At 38.7% G+C, this 19,381-nt stretch overlaps 1 protein-coding gene across 1 annotated transcript in view; it reads left to right on the forward strand.

Annotated features, from left to right (window-relative positions):
• Nucleotides 1–19,147, forward strand: part of LOC306868718 (guanine nucleotide-binding protein subunit alpha-12) — a 32,662-nt gene extending 13,515 nt beyond the window's left edge. The window contains exons 3-4 of the mRNA XM_079415018.1: nucleotides 15,735–15,785; nucleotides 16,514–19,147. Coding sequence (XP_079271144.1) covers nucleotides 15,735–15,785; nucleotides 16,514–17,083 — 621 coding nt within the window. The 3' untranslated portion in view covers nucleotides 17,084–19,147. The remainder of the gene's footprint in view (nucleotides 1–15,734; nucleotides 15,786–16,513) is intronic.
• Nucleotides 19,148–19,381: the final 234 nt, after the last annotated feature.

Genomic DNA, 19,381 nt, shown 5'->3' on the forward strand with positions numbered 1-19,381 from the left:
AAATTGAAAAAAACTAAAACAAAGGAACATTATGATACAAAGAGATATTTTAGTAAATTTGTGGTATTAACTCTTTGTACAGACGGTCAGATGTTCTTCCATTGAAGCTCAAGATGCTCTTGGGATCATCTTAACATGAACATCAGCTTTTTCATTAACTTGCAGAGTTAATGCATCTCTTTGTGAGGAACTTGGCTCAGTTTCCACCAGTGTCTGCTCCGTTCCTCCAGCTCTTGGGAGGATTGTGGCGGTGCAAGGGCGGGCCTTCAGTACACGGGTGTAGTCTATTAGAGGATCTCTTTAGGGAAAAGCATTGGCATTGACCATGAGAAACAAGCGTAACACTTTTTGTCAGTGTGCAACCCTAAATTAATGTCAGAAATCCGTGACCATTGACCGTTATAAATGTTAAGGGATTGTATTGAGTTGGCTGCATGGATCTTGATAAATCTCTGTGATTCGAGTTTAATGATTGAGTGACATGATTTTTGCTGAGATGTAATTTTCCTTCACCAGTATTTATGAGGAACACTGCTTTAATGTGTGTAAGGCTAGCACATTAACACAAAAAACAAAGAAAATGGACTGGATCCATTGTCAGAAGGCTGCCAAAATCACAAGACCCGCTCTTAGCGGGAATGCGGCTCTGGTCATATTGTGATTGGACACAAACCTTGCTTTGCTTGAAGGCTGCAGAGAGTTCATTGACAGGAAGTCTGTATTGCTGTTTTGTTGAAGGCTGACGCTGCTGCTATCTTGTGTACACACAGAGCAGAAATGAAGACATTTTTCAGGTTTCGCACTCCCGCCCCGCATAAGAACATTTCAGTTTGTGACCCAAGAAAGATACCCCCGCCGCTGGCCAAAAGCTGGGCGGCATTCAACATTCCTCAGGGAGATTTATGTTGCTTGGATATGTCTTAAATTCCTCAGGGCTGAAAATAAGATGGGTGCTGGTAAGCTTCCTGTTACCCCACTTTTTCTGTACAAGATGTTTTAACGAGATTACTGGCAGCAGAACGAGCGACCGTGCTGTGCGTAGTTACCCAGAAACAACAATTTTAAGGATGATCTTTAATAGTTTACGATGCCTCCTGGAGGTCTCACTGGGCCCGAGCCTGCATTGCTCTAATTTTCTGTTTCCACTCTGTAAATGTGGGGCCCATTTGAATTGTTTGATGGTCTTAGAGGGTCAATCCAAAATATATAAAGTGAATCCATACAGAGGAAGATTTGTTTACTGAGCAGACTAGGAGCGATGGCTTATAACAGAACATAAGCCTTCCTCAGAAGAGCTGGAGATAAGCAGAACAGCTCACATTCCTGAGCAGCTGCAGCGTAGATCTCCAGAGACCAGTCCACCTCCCCAATAACACAGCCAGCCTAGACATCATGCAGCACAACACAAACACAACCAGAAGCTAATGTGTGTCTACTGCTGTCAAAAGCTAGTACATCATCTAGCAGAGAAATTGTTTCCTCAAAATGAAAAGTAATTTACTCGTGCATTAATATTAATATTGTTACAGTGCAATTATTTTGTGGAAAAAACACTTTTAAGTGTTTTGTTGTAAGTTCTAATTAGTGCTGTATTACCTATAAAACTACTTTGACTCTATATTTACTATTTGAGCATAAAACACATGAAAATGGATTGAAAATCTTTATTTATTTTCAGGTCTTTACAGTAAGCTGTAGGCTTACTTTAAAGGCCTGTTTACACAAATTTTCAGCATGAAAATTCAGTCAGCAAATTCAGCAAAATAATGTCCGTGAGTGCCATCAAGTTGTAGTTTTATGTAACAGTGACCATGTGACCAAAATCAGAAATCTTATTGGTTAGCCAGTTTTCTTTGCAGTGCAGTGAAAAGAAATTTGAACACCTGTCCGCAGAAAGGTTCATTGGTCTCATTGGTTCATTGGTCTGTTCATGTCAGTCTGAACTTTCAAATTAAAATGTGGATCACACCAGAATAGTTTTTACACCAAACATTTGTCTTGATGTGAACAGTCCTTAATAGCGTGTAGAAAAAAGTCAGCTTTTTAATGAAGTAAATACTTTCCAGATGATATTTTAATCATTTTTCTCACACATTATAAAAAGGATTTTATACATAAAAAGTTGGTGTTATAATTTGGTTAAGGGGTCCCTTGCATACTTCAAGACATACTTGGCATCAGTTATTTCAAAATCTATTTGGAAAAACCTTACGACTGAATAAATGATGAAAGAACTTTCATTTCCCCTTTAAATCCCTTTGGATCATGAATGTTGCATATACATCTCATTAGTTATCTTGCATTTTTGTCTTGCGATATCTTCATTTGTATCGGCCTAGAGTTTGCGCTTTTGTCAATCTTACTCCAGCGGATGTGGCTGCGATTACTGCTGAGCGTTTGTGGCCACTGGAGCGAAGTATGCTAAGTCAATAGTCGCCTGGTTTTTACACACTCTGTAATTAAAGTAAACCGCCTAAGAGTGTGTGCAGGACGCGGGCGAAGAGGAGTGCTGAGCTGTGGGAGAACTTTTCTCGCTGAGTCCTGCCACTCCTTTGGCTGTGGCCAGGGTTAATAATGCCCTATTGTTGCTCAGTTGACTCCTGCTCAACGGGTAACACGCTCCACCCCGGAACAGAGACAGACTTATTCAGACAGCTGGGACATAGACACTGGACTGGGATATTCATAGCTAGAGCCTGGTTTGAAATGTATGAGAAGGGAATAAATGGAGGAAACCCATGTCATTCATGGTTCAGAGAGAGTTACGGTTAATTACTGCAGTTAATCTGTAGTGGCAAGATTGATGAAGGCATACTGACCAGATGTTTTGTGAGTTTTGGCCGAGATGTTTGCTGAGATCACTTTCAGAAAACATTTCAGTAATTTCTCAGTTGTTTTTTTTTTTTATTTACAAAGAGCAAGAAAAAGCATGTAATGAGGCAGATGTAGACATTAGATAAATAGCTTTGCTACTAAATGGCTTCATGACATTATTGCTGCTTTCAGAATTGTTCATGTTCTTCCACTGAATTGTTTCACATAACTAATCTATAATAATAGCTTAAAAGCAATTTTAATACTTCCTCTGTTTAGGGTATCCGGAAATGAGATGAAAAATGGATATTTATATTTCACTATTTTTGGATAATCTTTCCCATCTTTTCCAAATAAACACAGACTGTACTTTTGGTGGCAGTCTTTGATGCACCTTGCTTCTGTTCTTCTGAGACAAACAGACTGGTGTTTCTTACAGATTGCAGTTTTACTTAAAGAAGAGCAACCTAAAATGTGTGGGTGACATTTCACTCTCAAATCAAAGAAAAAAGTCATTTATTATTTATTGCATAAAGGGAATGAATTCTCCTATTTTTTATTTTATTTGATCTGTTTTGCATTTGTGACATTAATGCTAAAAATGTTCATTGTAATTACTGCACTACAGTTTATATTATTAAAGACAGTTATTTTATTTATTAATACAATTTATTATTGTTGTTGTTGTTATTATATGAGCATTAAATTTAGCAAATACGACCATAATGTATAAATACAATTATGCTTTGGCTGTACTTTACATTTTAAATAATATTATATTACAGCAATGATAATGTAATGAGAGGTGCTTAATTGTCATGAAAATGTCACAAAAATGTATTTATTTATTCATTTATTTTATGTTTATTACTTTTTTTCAATGTGAAATGTTTTGTTAGATTCATCTGTGCATCTGAGAATTAAAGGCTTGAAGAAAGTGAGCTGTGCAGATTGTTCTCCATGATGTGTCTTGATCACTAATATGCTTTTAGATTCCCTGCTATCTAAAATGACTTAAAAATAAGAAACACTGAAACACAAACTGTACATATTTTGTCAAGAACATATCATTTATAGACCTGTATTTACGGACCTGACCTGTAATCCAACTTCTTAAAAAGCAACTTAATGTTCCTAGATTCCTATAATTCCTACATTCCTAATTCCTTCCGCTTTTTCTGGGCGTCATGTTTAACTTCACTATAACCCCTCATTTCTTAGGAGGCAGAATGGAAGTGACAGGGCAGAATGGCTTTTGACTCTGAGAGTTGTCACTAGTGCATTCAGCCATATTTCTCCGACTACCCTGTCGTCTGTCATGTGCTATCTGCAGACAGACTGTCAGGAGCGATAAATGTACGCTCATTTTGGCCTGCTCCTCCAGTGTCCTATCTGTCTGTTTGCCCTATCTAGGCCATTATAGTACAACTCAGTCAAAGTACTCTACAGGCATTGCTGAGGTTTGATATGACCATTACAAACACTTCCATTGCCTTGACATTCCTAGGCTGGAGATTATACGCCCAAGTGGCTTATCAAGGTTATATTTTACTCCTTATAATGGAAATGAAAGGTTTGTGCATGAGTATGCAGTGCTTTCCTTTTTTTTTTTTTTTTTTTTTACTTTTATTCAGAGACTAAAGAATCATGCTTTTCCATGGAATTACAACAATGCAATGTTTAATTTTTTCCCTAAAATTGTTTGGGCACCAAAAAAATCTGGATAATAACAAAAATTTGCATATAATTTTTGTTTAGTTATGCAAAACTGTGCTTGCACGTTATTTCAAGTAATGGAGACTTGAGATTTCATGTGGTAAAAGAAAAAGAAAAAAAAGTTTTTGGAGTCAAATCTTTTCCGTGAATCAACCAAATCAACGTCTCACAAAATCAGTCTAAATGGTTAGTTCACAAATTGGTTAACCATTTGCTCACAATGGTAACCAGCTTATAAAGTTATAAGTGAATAACAATTAAAATTTGGAATCGATTTCTCACACAATGCTATTGCATGACTTCAGAAATTTTGAAAAATAGTGCATAAGTCAAGTGGGTCACTTTTTTGATATTTTTAGTGCTTTTAAGTCCTTATTGCAATCTGAAAGCTCTGCATTCATTGTAATGGCATTGGAAGTGTGATTCTTTAAAATGTATCTTCATGTGTTTCACAGAAAAAAAGAAAGCCATATGGGTTTGGAATAACATGAGAAACAAATTAACCATATTTACACTACCTTTCAAAAATTAGGGGTCAATAAGGTTTTTTTGGGGGGGGTGGGGGGTTATACTTTAGTTCAACAAGGACACATTATTGTAAGTAAAGACATTATAATGTTGTAACAAAACAAAACATTTCTATTTTATTTCTTATGAACTTTCTATTCATCAAAGAATCGTCAGAAAAAAAAGTGCTTTTCACAAAAATATGAATCAGCACATGTTTTCATCATTGATAATAATAAGAAATGCTTTTTAAGCAGCAAATCAGTATGAATGATTTTGGAAGGATCATGTGACACTGAAGACTGGAGTAATGATTGGCAGCACAGGAATAAATATTTTTTTTTACAATATATTAAAATAGAACATTAGTGTAATAATATTCAACAATATTATTGTTTTACTGTATTTTTGAGCAGACATTAAAAATGATAGAAACCCCAATTTATGTTGTTTTTGGTTGTGTATTTATATGTGTGTGTGTGTGTGTATTTTATACAAAGTGCATTAAATTTAGGTTCCAAGATCATAATTGTTCTCTGGGTATGATGGCTTAGAGAGACATTGAACAAATTGAGTTTCCTCCAGTAAAGTTGTTCAGTAAAGCTCAGTACACAATTCAATACCGCTTTCATGTCAATGAGAAAAGTGTGAGGATTAGCAGTAGATATTACGTTTTGAGCCCCTGTGAAACAGATGGTGAGTGGGTTGTTCTTATTGAAAACAGACCCAAGGGGAGCACTGTACTGGAAGAGGAAAAACTGACTTTACAGGCAGCCATGTCCTTGGATGTTTGGCTGTTGTGGAAAACGTCATACACCCGCACTGTTTTTCTTGACACTTTTTTTATCTCCCACTCTGTTTTTATTCCACCCGTCAGTGGTTTGTTTCCAGGCCTGTCTAGGGTCAGTCTCCCTGAGGGGCTGCCATTAGGCGAATGGATAAGATAGAAGCAGAACTGATTGAGGTGAGACACAGGAGAGAAAAGAGGGAAATACCCGCAGAGCCATAGAGTAGCGAAGGAGGAGCGAACACAGCGGCTCAGCTCTTAGTCTCACACTTTTTGCACATTCTCACATTACAGAGGACTTGACAGACTGTGTTTGCTGCTGAGGACACGCTGCTGAGGTCACACTTAAACTGAGTTAAGGAAATGACGCTAGGGCTGCAGCAACTAACTGATAAAATCCATATAAATCCATAAGAAACTGATCAACATTTCAGCAATAAAAAGATGTCTTTATCAATTAGTGATTACTTTATTGATGTCTTTGATTAATGACCCAAACTGGCCGTTAGAGAATTTTAAATGAATGCTTCAAAGAAGGTCATAGGCATATCGTTAGCTTTGTGGCCATAACTTATTCTATTTTCTAAATGTTATAAATTCAAAGTCAGGAGAGTATTGCACTGTTTAGAGCACAGTAGAGAAGTGCAGTGCATTCATAGTCATTTTCATGAAATATTGGACATTACATTTGTTTAAAATAAATCTAATTAAAATTATAAAAAAAAAAAACATGTAATGCCAGAAATTATATTTTATAAATAATTCCTGACATTTATAAGCACAAACATTTTTAGTTAAAAAGTATTTTTTTTTTACTTTGTTTGGTTTTGATTATGTGAACAACTTTGACTTATATAGTGGTATTTATGCATATTATTGTATTTAGATATTACATTACATTTAAAGGACAGTAACAGTATATTGCATACCTGGTAGTTTGCACATTGTTAGGAAGACAACTGTAATGGAACTGCAGGACACAGAGGTAAGTGGTTTCAGTGAAGTGGTTTATTTACAGATCGTGAGTGAACACAGCACAAGGTGAAGGACGTGGAGTCAGGCGAGTAATTCTTCTTCGTACGAGACGGTGATCTTTGAGGCTTGATCTTACAGTCCTTTTCCCTTTATAGGTCCGTATGAGATGGGAATCTCAGAGCGTACGGGAATGGTAGCGGGAACCAGGAATTGGAGACTGCGGTCAGAGGATGAAGAGGAACAGAGAAACAGGTAAGTATAAGTGAGTGATAATGTCAGGAGGTATACTCAGCTAGACGCTTCGTATGGAGTCGGTCCTTGTAGAAACAACAACTTGCAGCTTGTTACGTCAAGATCGGACGATGAAGTGAGCTGAGGGAAGTGCTTTTATGAGTGTGGTGATTGGAGATTGATGAGGTGCAGGTGCGGGTGATGATTGAAGATAAACAGGTGACAGTGATGAGTGACGGGGAAGACGGGCCATTCTGTGACATTACCTCCCCCTCCCGGACGGCGCGTCCCACGACGTAACAACAATAATACCGGGGAGGGGGGGGTGGGCGCCCTGGAGGCTGGAGCAGAACCTGGACAGAACAGGGAAGCCTCCAGGGCTGGTCAGGAGCCTTAGGAGGCCAGGGCAGGACTGGAGGCTCGGGAGACCATGGCGGATCCGGAGATTCGGGAGGCCGTGGCAGATCAGGAGACTCGGGGAGCCATGGCGGATCAGGGAGCTTGGGCAGCCATGGCCATATTTTTTGGGGAGCCCAAAGGGATTCATGAGGCCTTGAGAAATGAGCCATAGTGGCCCTGACCAATGTCCCTAGCAAGGCCACTATGGCTACCAGGATTACAGGAATATAGCCCCCCCCCCAAAATTTATTTTGGAATGTTCTTCACAAGGGGTCTCACTGGAGGAGCGGGCTCTGTGGGGCGCTCCGGAGGAGCGGATTCTTGGAGGCGCACAGGAGGCGCGGAGCTGGACGGGACCAGCGGGAACTCAGGTGGGCTGGACGGGACCAGCGGGAACTCAGGTGGGCTGGACGGGACCAGCGGGAACTCAGGTGGGCTGGACGGGACCAGCGGGAACTCAGGTGGGCTGGACGGGACCAGCGGGAACTCAGGTGGGCTGGACGGGACCAGCGGGAACTCAGGTGGGCTGGACGGGACCAGCGGGAACTCAGGTGGGCTGGACGGGACCAGCGGGAACTCAGGTGAGCAGTTGCGAGGTGCAGGAATTGGTGGGCGCAGACGAGGAGCAGGCAATGGAAGGCACTGAGGAGAAGACATTGGAGAAAGAACGGGAGCCGAGAACTCCGGGGGAAGAGCCTCATCCATTAGCCCCTCGTTCTGCGTTGGCGGAGCCTGATTGTTAGTGGGCTGTTGAATCCTCGTCGCTGACTAGGGAGGTGGAGGAGCAAACATAGCAACCGGAGGCCGTTTGCCTGTAACAAGGGAAAAGGACTTCAGCGCTGACCTAACAGATATACCTGATGGATCCAATACACTCGCCCTCAGATCAGCACTATTGGAAACCCTCTTCCGGGTTCGTGGGTAAACGGGCCTCGTTGCGGGTGATGGACTTGAAAAGGCGGCAGCTACGGGACTGGGATCAGTAGGTGGCACATCCTCCATTTCGCCGACACCAAAAGATCCCGCAATCCATAAAGCGAAGTTTACGTACTGCTCTAAAGACCAGTAGGGATCACTGTGTGGCATTAGACTCCAGATTTCCTCCTCCAGTCCAACTCTAAATCCCTCCATCAAAGTGACATCGCTGCACAGGGCCCGGTAACTGGAGGCGAGGAACTCCTCCGAATACTCCTCCACACTTCTGCCATTTTGGAAGAGGAAGATGATACATCCTCCAGTGAGGTTATCCTCTTCCCTGGGCCGCACGTTAATGGAGGCAATCTCCAACCTCATCTTCGGTCTGGGGTCCGATCTTCTGTAATGGAACTGCAGGACACAGAGGTAAGTGGTTTCAGTGAAGTGGTTTATTTACAGATCGTGAGTGAACACAGCACAAGGTGAAGGACGTGGAGTCAGGGGAGTAATTCTTCTTCGTACGAGACGGTGATCTTTGAGGCTTGATCTTACAGTCCTTTTCCCTTTATAGGTCCGTATGAGATGGGAATCTCAGAGCGTACGGGAATGGTAGCGGGAACCAGGAATTGGAGACTGCGGTCGGAGGATGAAGAGGAACAGAGAAACAGGTAAGTATAAGTGAGTGATAATGTCAGGAGGTATACTCAGCTAGACGCTTCGTATGGAGTCGGTCCTTGTAGAAACAACAACTTACAGCTTGTTACATCAAGATCGGACGATGAAGTGAGCTGAGGGAAGTGCTTTTATGAGTGTGGTGATTGGAGATTGATGAGGTGCAGGTGCGGGTGATGATTGAAGATAAACAGGTGACAGTGATGAGTGACGGGGAAGACGGGCCATTCTGTGACAACAACAGTGCTTTTTCAGTATTATGGTGGAACTAAAATCTTCAGTCTTTTTTTATTGGATCAAAGAAATAATTGATAAATTGAAACTTTAATAACTAGTTACTGGTTGTGGCACTAGCTTACTATATTTTGGTTATCTTGTGGGTCAACAGAGCAGATGGTTTTTGTTCTTCTGACTGACTATCAGTGTCTGAAACCAAGCAATGCATTCGATTGACAGAGTACACAGATCTTCATGCTCAGAAGTGACATTTCTGTCAGGATATTGTTCAACAGTAGTCGCTATCCACTGGCACTAATGTGAGATGTCAGAGACCTGTGGACAGATTTCTTAACCAGTCTGTTCATGTGTTTGACATTTTGGCTGTTTTCTATATTGAGAGCAGCTATGTGTCACTGTACTATAAAGATTCTTACTGACCCCAAAATTTTAAATGGTATTCATGTATATAATTTTAATCAGCAGAAGGGTTCACAACATTAGTTTTTTGTTTTTAGGAACACAGCTCATGTTATTGTTAACATACCTCTGGCATAATGTAAGTCTCCAAATTGTTTTCTGAGTTCCCTGACACTCATCCATTTTCCTTCTACTGGTCTCCTCCAATTCAGAAATCATAATACGAGTCTATCCACAAAGATAAAAGGCGAGGTGTATGGTTTCAGCTAGATCAACAGTGTGGGAGCAGCCCAAAGTTCTGTGAAGTTCTGGAGGTGAAGGAGCTCCATGTGGGGGATTAATATGAGTTCTCTTCTCGCATCCAAACCAAACAGGCAATCCCACTCCAAGAACCGGGAAATCGAGCTCTGTTTATTTTGCGTGAGGATTATTTACACGATCTGATATTTACGGAGGCGAGGGCAGACATCGTCAATGCAGAAGAGCGTTGATATTCTCTCTGAAATGAACAAAAATTTATTTAAAACTTTTGCTTTTGGCTTAATATTTTCAAGGAGACTTTAAGGAGAATTTTTGGCATTTTTTTACCTGCTCTTTTATGGAGGAGATATTTTGAAAAATGTCTCAGCTCCTTTTTTCCAAATAGTGGAAAATAGTTTTCAAACTCCAACAAATGATTAGATTTTATATTGCAAGTCCTTTCAAAGCTATTGTATTGCTTCAAAGTAAAGCTTAAGTCATTGGGCCAGATTTACTAAACAGGGAAAATTAGCGTTAGAGCACGATTCCATAAAAGCGCTGATGGGAAGGAAAATTCTGCGGGTGCACATTAAAGAACACAGACGCAATATCTCATTTCCATAATGACCAGTGCAATCTACCAAGAGAAGCTTAAATTAACACCTGCTTTAAGACAAGCTTTTTGGGCATTAAATAATGCCGCAAATACCAGTAAACTGACGAGCGCAAATCTTAGTAAATCCCATTGCATGATTCATTTAAATATTCTCCTCCCATAAATTTACAGATCAAAAGGGAAACTCCAACAAATGCATATTCAATAAGGTGAGTCGCAAAAATAACTGTCCACACCTTTTCAGTGCTAATTTCCCACTGTGTGTCTTTAGTAAATCCTGACAGTAGTTTTTTAACACCAAATGAGGGTTTGCGCTGACACAAGCTGATAGTAAATATGGCCCTAAGTCTGCCTGCAAAAAATCTTCTTGCAATTTTTGGATTTTTACAGGCTTTTTTTTTTTGCATATTAAGGTCAATTCATTTTGTCATTCGGTTATATTTCTTTCTTTGTGTCCAATTAAAAAAAAAACAGGTTTGGAATGACATGAGGATTAGTGAAAATAAGTATTTTTGGGTGAACTATTCCTTTTAGCCAGCCAAAAGATGTTTCTTGGAAAAAAGTAGGAACATACAGCTGTATTTCTTTCTTTTCTAGATCGGCACAATACATTTCCTACAGAGAGAGAGAAATGAAAACATTCAGTGATATGTCTGTTCTCAGTCACCGTGGAACAGTTATCCACCAACAAAGCACAGCTGCTGGATCTGGCAGTTAAACATCACTAAGTAAGATCTCCACTCAATGCCGAGGAAGGTTTTACTGTCAGATATAACAAAGTGTGCGGTGAAACGAATCCCTGATGGACCCGCTGAAACTTTAGAAAAGCATTCATCCCTTCCACTCAGCTTTGTTTAAATGAGCTCTTTCCCAAGACGACGCCAATGCTGTTTGATCGAAACAGAAAATACTGCAAGATTTATGCTTTGTGCTTCTCAAGATCTTTTTTTTTTTAACCTGAAAATGTTTTCCTTCAGGTATTTCCCTTAGTTTCTAGGATCTATATTTAGGTCAAGGGTCATGAGGAATGCTTTTAATTGCATCTCATTTCTGGAGATCTGTTTATTTGAAGGGGACTGGCGCAGAATTGTAGCGATTGAGATCACCACTGGGAAGGGAAGGGGTTAAGGCCTCTGTACATGGCCGTGCTCAATCATGCTTCCCCTTACTCACTGCACAAATACCCATGAGCACACTTTCTTACATTGTGGTAAAGTTGTGGCGTTGGCCTGCAAGGCCTCAGCGTAGATCTTTCCCACACTCTCAGCAGGCTGTCATGTGCATGTTGAGCTCAGATGGAGGGAGGAGGGAGACCTCCAACTTTATTGGCCAATGACCTGCAGCATATACTTTTGTACAGAGCATGGACCAATCAGAGAGCCCAGATAAGGGTCAGTTGGCAATAATGTGCTTTAGCTCTGTTCTAGTCAAGTCAAGTCACCTTTATTTATATAGTGCTTTTAACAATGTAAATTGTGTCAAAGCAACTGCACAGTATCAAAAAAAGAAAATAGTGTGTCAATAATGTAAAATGAAAAGATTAAAAAAAAGATTTACTGCAGCTTCTGACTATACTGCATAGGGATGAATTTATTATGCCAATATTTCTATATATTTATATATAATGTTACTTTCAGTGTTTATGTCCATAACATTACATCACCCATAAAGTGATTAAAAAATCTAATAAAAATAAAATTCTGATAAAGGATCACTTGGTTCAGGATTACTATAGATCTAATTATCAATCTACATTGTTAATCCTTTTGATCTTTCATTTACAAAATTCACAAAAATCTAACCTTTCATTGGATAATAAGAATTTAAAATGCGGGAGAAATATCATTATGAAATAAATGTTTTTCTCTAGTACACATTGGCCACAATTAACGGTACCCTTTTATTCAATACTTTTTGAAAACTCAATTTGCCAGTTTAACAGCTCTAAATTTTCTCCTATGATGCCTGATGAGGTTAGAGAACACCTGACAAGATCAGAGACCATTCCTTCATCTAGAATCACTCCAGATCTTTCAGATTCACAGCTCGGTGCTTCTCTTCAGTTCACCTCACTCATTTTCTACAGGGTTCAGGTCAGAGGACTGGAATGGCCATAGCAGAAGCTTGGTTTTATGCTCAGTGACCCATTTTTGCATTGCTTTTGAGGTTTGTGTTTGGATTATTGTATGGTTGGAAGATCCAAACATGGCCCATTATAAGATTTCTAACAGAGTCAGTCACTTATTGATTTTTTATCTGTTGGTATTTGATAGAATCCATGATGCCATGTGTCTAAACAAGATGTTCAGGACCTCCAGCAGAAATATAGGCCCACAGCATCAAAAATACAGCAGTATATTTCATTATACACATGGGGTACTTTTTATCCCTGTGTTCACCAAACCCATCTTGAGTGTTTGCTGCTAAAAAGCTCATTTTTTAGTTTCATCTGACCATAGAAGCCAGTCCCATTTGAAGTTCCAATCGTGTCTGATAAATGAATATGCTGGAGTTTGTTTTTGGATGAGCTAGGAGAATTTTTCTTGTGGTGATATAGGTGCTGTTTGACAATTTTTTTTTTTAATGTGTTCTGGCCCCGAAAATCAACCTTTCTCTACAATTCTCCAGCTGTGGTCCTTGGAGAGTCTTTAGCCACTCAAACTCTCCTCCTCACCCTGCATTAGGACGATATAGACACACGTCCTCTTCCAGGCTGTTTCGTAACATTTTATGTTGATTGGAAATTCTTAATTATTGCCCTGATGGTGGAAATGGGAATTTTTACTGCTGTAGCTCTTTACTTAAAGCCACTTCACTAATTTGTGAAGCTCAATTATCTTTCGCTGCATATCAGAAATATATTCTTTGGTTTTTCTCATTGTGATGGATGATTAAGGGAATTTGGGCTTTGTTTTCCCTCCTATTTATATTTCTGTGAAACAGGAAGCCATGGCTGGATATATTCATGTTCATAATCACCCTGGAGTGCTCAAAATTGTGAATATGAACGGGAATATGCTTCTGAGATATTTTACTCATAAGAATTTCTAGGGGTGCCAATAATTGTGTCCAAAGTGTATTTGAGAAAAACATTTATTTCATAATGATATTTCCCCCCATTTTAAATTCTTATTATCTAATGAAAGCTTAGATTTTTGTGATTTTTTTAATTAAAGATCAAAAGGATTAATAATGCAGATTAATTTTCACAGCCTTCTTTGGTCATATTTACCAAGGGTGCCGATATTTTTGGCCATGACTGTGTGTGTGTGTATATATATATATCTATCTATATGTATATATATATATATATATATATATATATATATATATATATATATATATATATATATATATAAAATAGGTAAGAGGAATGGAAAAAGACTAATGGTTTGTTGTGTGTCTGTAAGGAGAGACTGATAAATGCCACAGGCGCTGCTATCAGATATTTATGTGATTTCCTTCCTGCGTTACATTAAGCTCTGATGATGTGCGGTGTATATATGTTGTGTGTAGTGTTGGGGTGTTGGGCTTCAATCTGTTATAGAGGGCCAGCGCTGTTCGACTAATCCCCTGTTTTCACACACAGCTGTTTCCTGTTGGGAACATGGGCCAGGCCAGGGGCCTTTGTGAGACACACACAAACTAGAGGACACAATTTGCTTTTTCAGACAATGTTCACTGAAACGCCAAGGCCGCAGTGTCTGCCATCCAAAAGCCTGCGTGAAAACAACTTTGTCAGGAAATAATGCTCAACACAGCAGTTTAGTTCATCTCTCTATTGCTTCATTCTAGGGAGTCCATTCTATTACGACAGAACATGTTTTTTTTGCTTGGAAAATTCTCCAGATATTGGGCAATAAATGCAGTTATCAGTAGATTGGGGCTTATGAAGGCAGCAGACATAATTGATTCTTGGACGAGACCAGTATGAACATGCTGTACTGACTCCGATCACCCTGAGCTTCAGACGTCTCATCAGTCAGCTTTATTTATGGATTGGGCTTCGACCTCTGAACTGAATCTCCTGTAGTTATAGGAGTGAAAGTCTGAGCTGAGTTCAACACATAGAGCCCGCAGGCATTCATGTGCCTGTTCATTTGAAATGTTTGGAGATTATAGGATTCATTTATTACAGCCAACATTCTGTAATGTAAACAGACCTTAATGCAATGTAGTCACGACTGTAAAATGTGTTAATGTGCACTTCCAAATGTTGGTCCAAGGGAGCAATACTTGAGAATGATTTTTCATCTAACTCCCTACACAGCACTTTATGAAGTAACAGGAGATTATGAGCATCATGTATAAAGGCCACATTATAGAGTTAACTGGAGTTCTGCTGACGGGCACTATGTGGTATTAGTGTCCCGTATAGTTCTCAGACAAAGATAGGAACATCCTGTTACTTTTAGACTTTCCATTCCTGAATTAGAACAGCTTTTTGGATTGTGTTGCCCCATTTGTTTTAATAAAAATGTTAAAAGAGAGTTTGGCAAATAAATCACTATGTGAGAATAAGAACTGAGAATGTGTTTTCTATAGATTTTAATTGACCTGCCTGAGTAGAAGAGCTACATATGTTTGGGGTCTGTAATATTTCTAAATGAAGTCTCTTATGCTCACCAAGGCTGTATTTATTTGGTCCAAAATACAGTAAAACAGTGACATTGTGCAACATTAACACAATATAACAATATAACAATTTTCTATGTTAATATATTTTAAATTGTAATTTATTCCTGTGATTGTAAATCAGAATTTTTAAAATCATTACTCCAGCCTTTAGTGTCACATGATCCTTCAGAAATCATCTTAATATGCTGATTTGCTATTCGAGAAACCTTTGTATATTTTTTTATTGTATTAATATTACATTTAATATTTCTATGTAAATGGTGATACTTTTTGTCAGGATTTTAGATGAATGGAAAAATCAGAAGAACAGCATTTATTTGAAATAGAGCTCTTTTGTAACATTACGAATGTCTTTACTGTCACTTTTGATCAATTTCATGCATCCTTGCTGAATAAAGGTCCTAATTTCTTTCCAAAAATGAATTTTATGGACCCCAAACTTCACCCCAGAAATACACGTATTTATCATACTTAGCTTGTTTAGTTTGTTCTGCTTCATTTAAATGAAATCATAAATGTGAATAAGTTGAAATGTTCGTTATTGCACACAGAGTAAAACCCTGTCTTTTTTGTGGCCTTTTTTTACAGAGTGAATCAGTGAAATATTTCCTGGACAACTTGGATCGGATTGGACAACTGGTGAGTCATGATAACGAAGCATTATTTATTGGTGCCAGATCTTCATGGTATATTATAGTTCACTGTTCTAATAACGATACACTGATTAAATAAATAAAGATGGTTATCTGGAAAGATAGTTAGTCAGAATAGTGTTTTTATACAGTGTTTCCCATGCAAGACTGGATACACTGAAAATGAAAGTAAAATGGTCTCTTTGAGACTGATATTGGCCAAGGTTGCCAAGAACACATAGTGTGTCTCATATGAGTGATAAAAAAGGCCTGGAAGTGTTTTGTGTGAGCATGGAAACCAAGGCCAGTGACAAAACAAAAACATGTTAGTTTGGGTGGGATGTTGAAAGCTGCTTCGAAGATCATTTTGTCTGCCCTTGTGGCAATTTTCATTAAGAGGTTGTATATGTACAAAAGATTGCCTAGGAACTACTCTTATTATACTTTTGACCACATAGATTTAAAAAATATCAGAATGTTTAAGTGTAGTATGTATGTTTTAGGTTGCACAAATGGAAAAAGACCCTAGTAGAATGTGAACCATAAAAAAACTCTGAAGGACCTGCGCAAATAATAAGATTCTTAATACATTTTTCTTTGCTAAAAACTGCAATTTAAAGTAAGTAAACTGCTAAAAATCTGTTTTACTTGTGCTGAAAACATCTAAAGAAAAAATCTAAAGTCAAACGGAATGTATTTGCTACTGACTCAATTTTACTCTACCTTTTCTTACAGAATTATGTGCCGAGCCGACAGGACATCCTATTGGCCAGGAAGGCCACCAAGGGAATTGTGGAGCATGATTTTGTCATTAAGAAGATACCTTTTAAGATGGTAGATGTAGGTGGCCAGCGCTCTCAGAGGCAAAAGTGGTTTCAGTGCTTTGATGGCATCACCTCCATCCTCTTCATGGTGTCCTCCAGCGAGTACGACCAGGTGCTGATGGAAGACCGCTGCACCAACCGTCTGGTGGAGTCCATGAATATCTTTGAGACCATAGTCAACAACAAGCTCTTTTCCAATGTGTCCATAATCCTCTTCCTCAACAAGATGGACCTTCTGGTGCAGAAGGTACGCAAAGTCAGCATTAGCAAACACTTCTCCGACTTCCGAGGAGACCCTCACCGACTGGTGGACGTGCAGGCCTATCTTGTGCAATGCTTCAACCGCAAACGTCGCAACCGCAGCAAGCCACTTTTCCACCACTTCACCACTGCCATTGACACTGAGAACATCCGCTTCGTCTTTCATGCTGTCAAAGACACAATTCTTCAGGAGAATCTTAAAGACATAATGTTGCAGTGACTTTCACTGTAATTTTTTATCAGTTTTGCCATTGTTTGAGTCTGTTTCCCATCCTATTGCATGCAGGAAAAATGCCTTCTGGATTTCATTTTAACCCATTTTGCCTTGCCAACTGTCCAGGGGAAACATCATGTGTTAGCTAATCAAGTACTCCAATATCCAGTCCTTTATATTTGAGACATGGCATATAAAAATGACATGAATTTCTCTTTGTCACTCTTTTTAATGTGTTCCTGTGAAACAGGAAGTTTGAAGACACCTTGGATGGTAGAAAAGCCAAGAACATTTGAGGGTATTACAGTTTGTCACTGCAAAGAAAATGAAGCAGACTGATAATTGATCATTATAGAGAATTTTCACCTCTTTTGTCAAAGATAATCTCAATGCACAATAACTTTACACTGGCTCATCTCCCAAATAACATCCTAAAAATAAATCGCAAACCTGCACTGAACATCTTGCTTGAACAAGTAGTTCATTTCATGTCACTTGACAGGTTTATTTTTTATTTAATCTAACATTTATACCACATTTTGCTTTATCTATACTTGTGAGTTTATAGATGACATGCAAAATTCTCATTAACAACTAAGCAGGGTTTTTGTACATAGAGTGAATAGCAGCTTTTATACATGTTAACTGTCTCCTCTGCTTTTATATGTCTCTTCACATTAAGCTACAAGCTTTGAAGTATAAAGTAGGGTCAAATCACTGGTTATGCCTAACACCACTAACTTAAATAATGCATTAATGGCATTCTTTAAATGTCATTATTGCACAGCATATGTACTTTATGAGTATTCATATGACGCTAATCCTCTCGAAATGCATGTAGCCTGTGTAGTTTATGACTTTACAAGGAGATTACAGAGGGAGTCAACCCAATGCTGTTCGGGGACTGAGTTTTATTATCTGGATCTTGATGAATGTCAGCTGTGAACAGCTGTGGGCTTTTAGTTTTAGCTGGAGTTGCGATCCCGGACGAGCCCCCAATTTGTTGCGCCCATGTTGTGTTTTATTCTTTTGAACTACTTCATGAACGGTGTGTGAAGTGACTTCCTGGTGATGTCTGCCAATGCTAAGAAGTATTTGTTGTGGGTGGTGGCACAGTTTGATCCATTTTCCAGAGATCTTGTTTTGTCGTCAGAAGTAGTCGCTAACTCACAGTCTCCTGTGGACCAGCAGTTTTAATTTAAGTGCAGGTGTCCACTTGTCAGAATTTTGTTTTTGCCATTGTTTTGTGTTAAGGGAAAGCTTGAGATAAGCTATCAAATAGTTTTCAAGTTTTAACAAGAGCATCAAGCCCTTTTCTTGCATTCTTTCTTGTTTGTGGACTACAATGGAAACTGTGACTCATTTCTTGCAAAACCGCATTGACCATGTCTCTCTGTGCCCTAAAGGTATTTAAATTCTGTCCTTCCTCATAATCACCGCAGTGCCATGTTGGCTTACTGAAAGTTGGAAGGAAGGGATTTGATTTGAGATACACCCTAAACCTTTGTCCCTGACAGCTCTTCCCAGTAGGAGCAAAACACATTAATTTACTGGAAGATCTCTGGCTCCTCTTGTGCACATGAAGAAGCCGATTGGATTCTTTAATTTAAGGCTGTGTTCGTCCTTGTTTCCTCTTTTAAGACCATAAATCCATTGGGAGAGTTTGAAAGTTAAATAGCGGAAAAGAAACACAGTATGAAGGCTGTTAAAACCCACAATCAAGATAAGCATATGGTGCGTAATTAATTTGATATAAATTATTTTTGGAGAATAATAATCAAAGAAACTATTTCCAGTTGTGATTTCAATCTACTGAAGGTGATTTAACTACAGTATTTACGTTACATTTGCTGCTCTGGTGTTTTGTCCCTTTTAGAGTGTCACCATTAACAGGATGTCTACTTCAACACTCTTTCAATGTTTTACTGTAGCTTTTTCAGCTTTCAAATTTTTTTTTCTAAAGTTTAATGTATCCAGTGATTGTAAAAAGTGTGAAATTCCAGATTTTAACTTCATTATGTGTGTTTTGTATATAAGATCTGTATAAATACAATAAAATGTTGAGTTATATTTTTGGGCTTGTTTTTATACAACTGCATATTGCAACTGAATATGCACTGTAAAAATATGCTGTTTAATTTACAGTAAAAAAAAAAAATACAGGCAGCTGTGGTTGCCAGATATTAACAGTAAAAAAAGGAAAAGATATACCATTCAAAATCACCATGATAATGCTGACTGTACAATAGGAATCCACATGATGAATCAGAGTTAATTGTAAGTGACCAATGCTGACACAAAGGC

This window comes from Barbus barbus (assembly GCF_936440315.1).
Source record: "Barbus barbus genome assembly, chromosome: 4".
Lineage (NCBI taxonomy): Eukaryota > Metazoa > Chordata > Actinopteri > Cypriniformes > Cyprinidae > Barbus > Barbus barbus.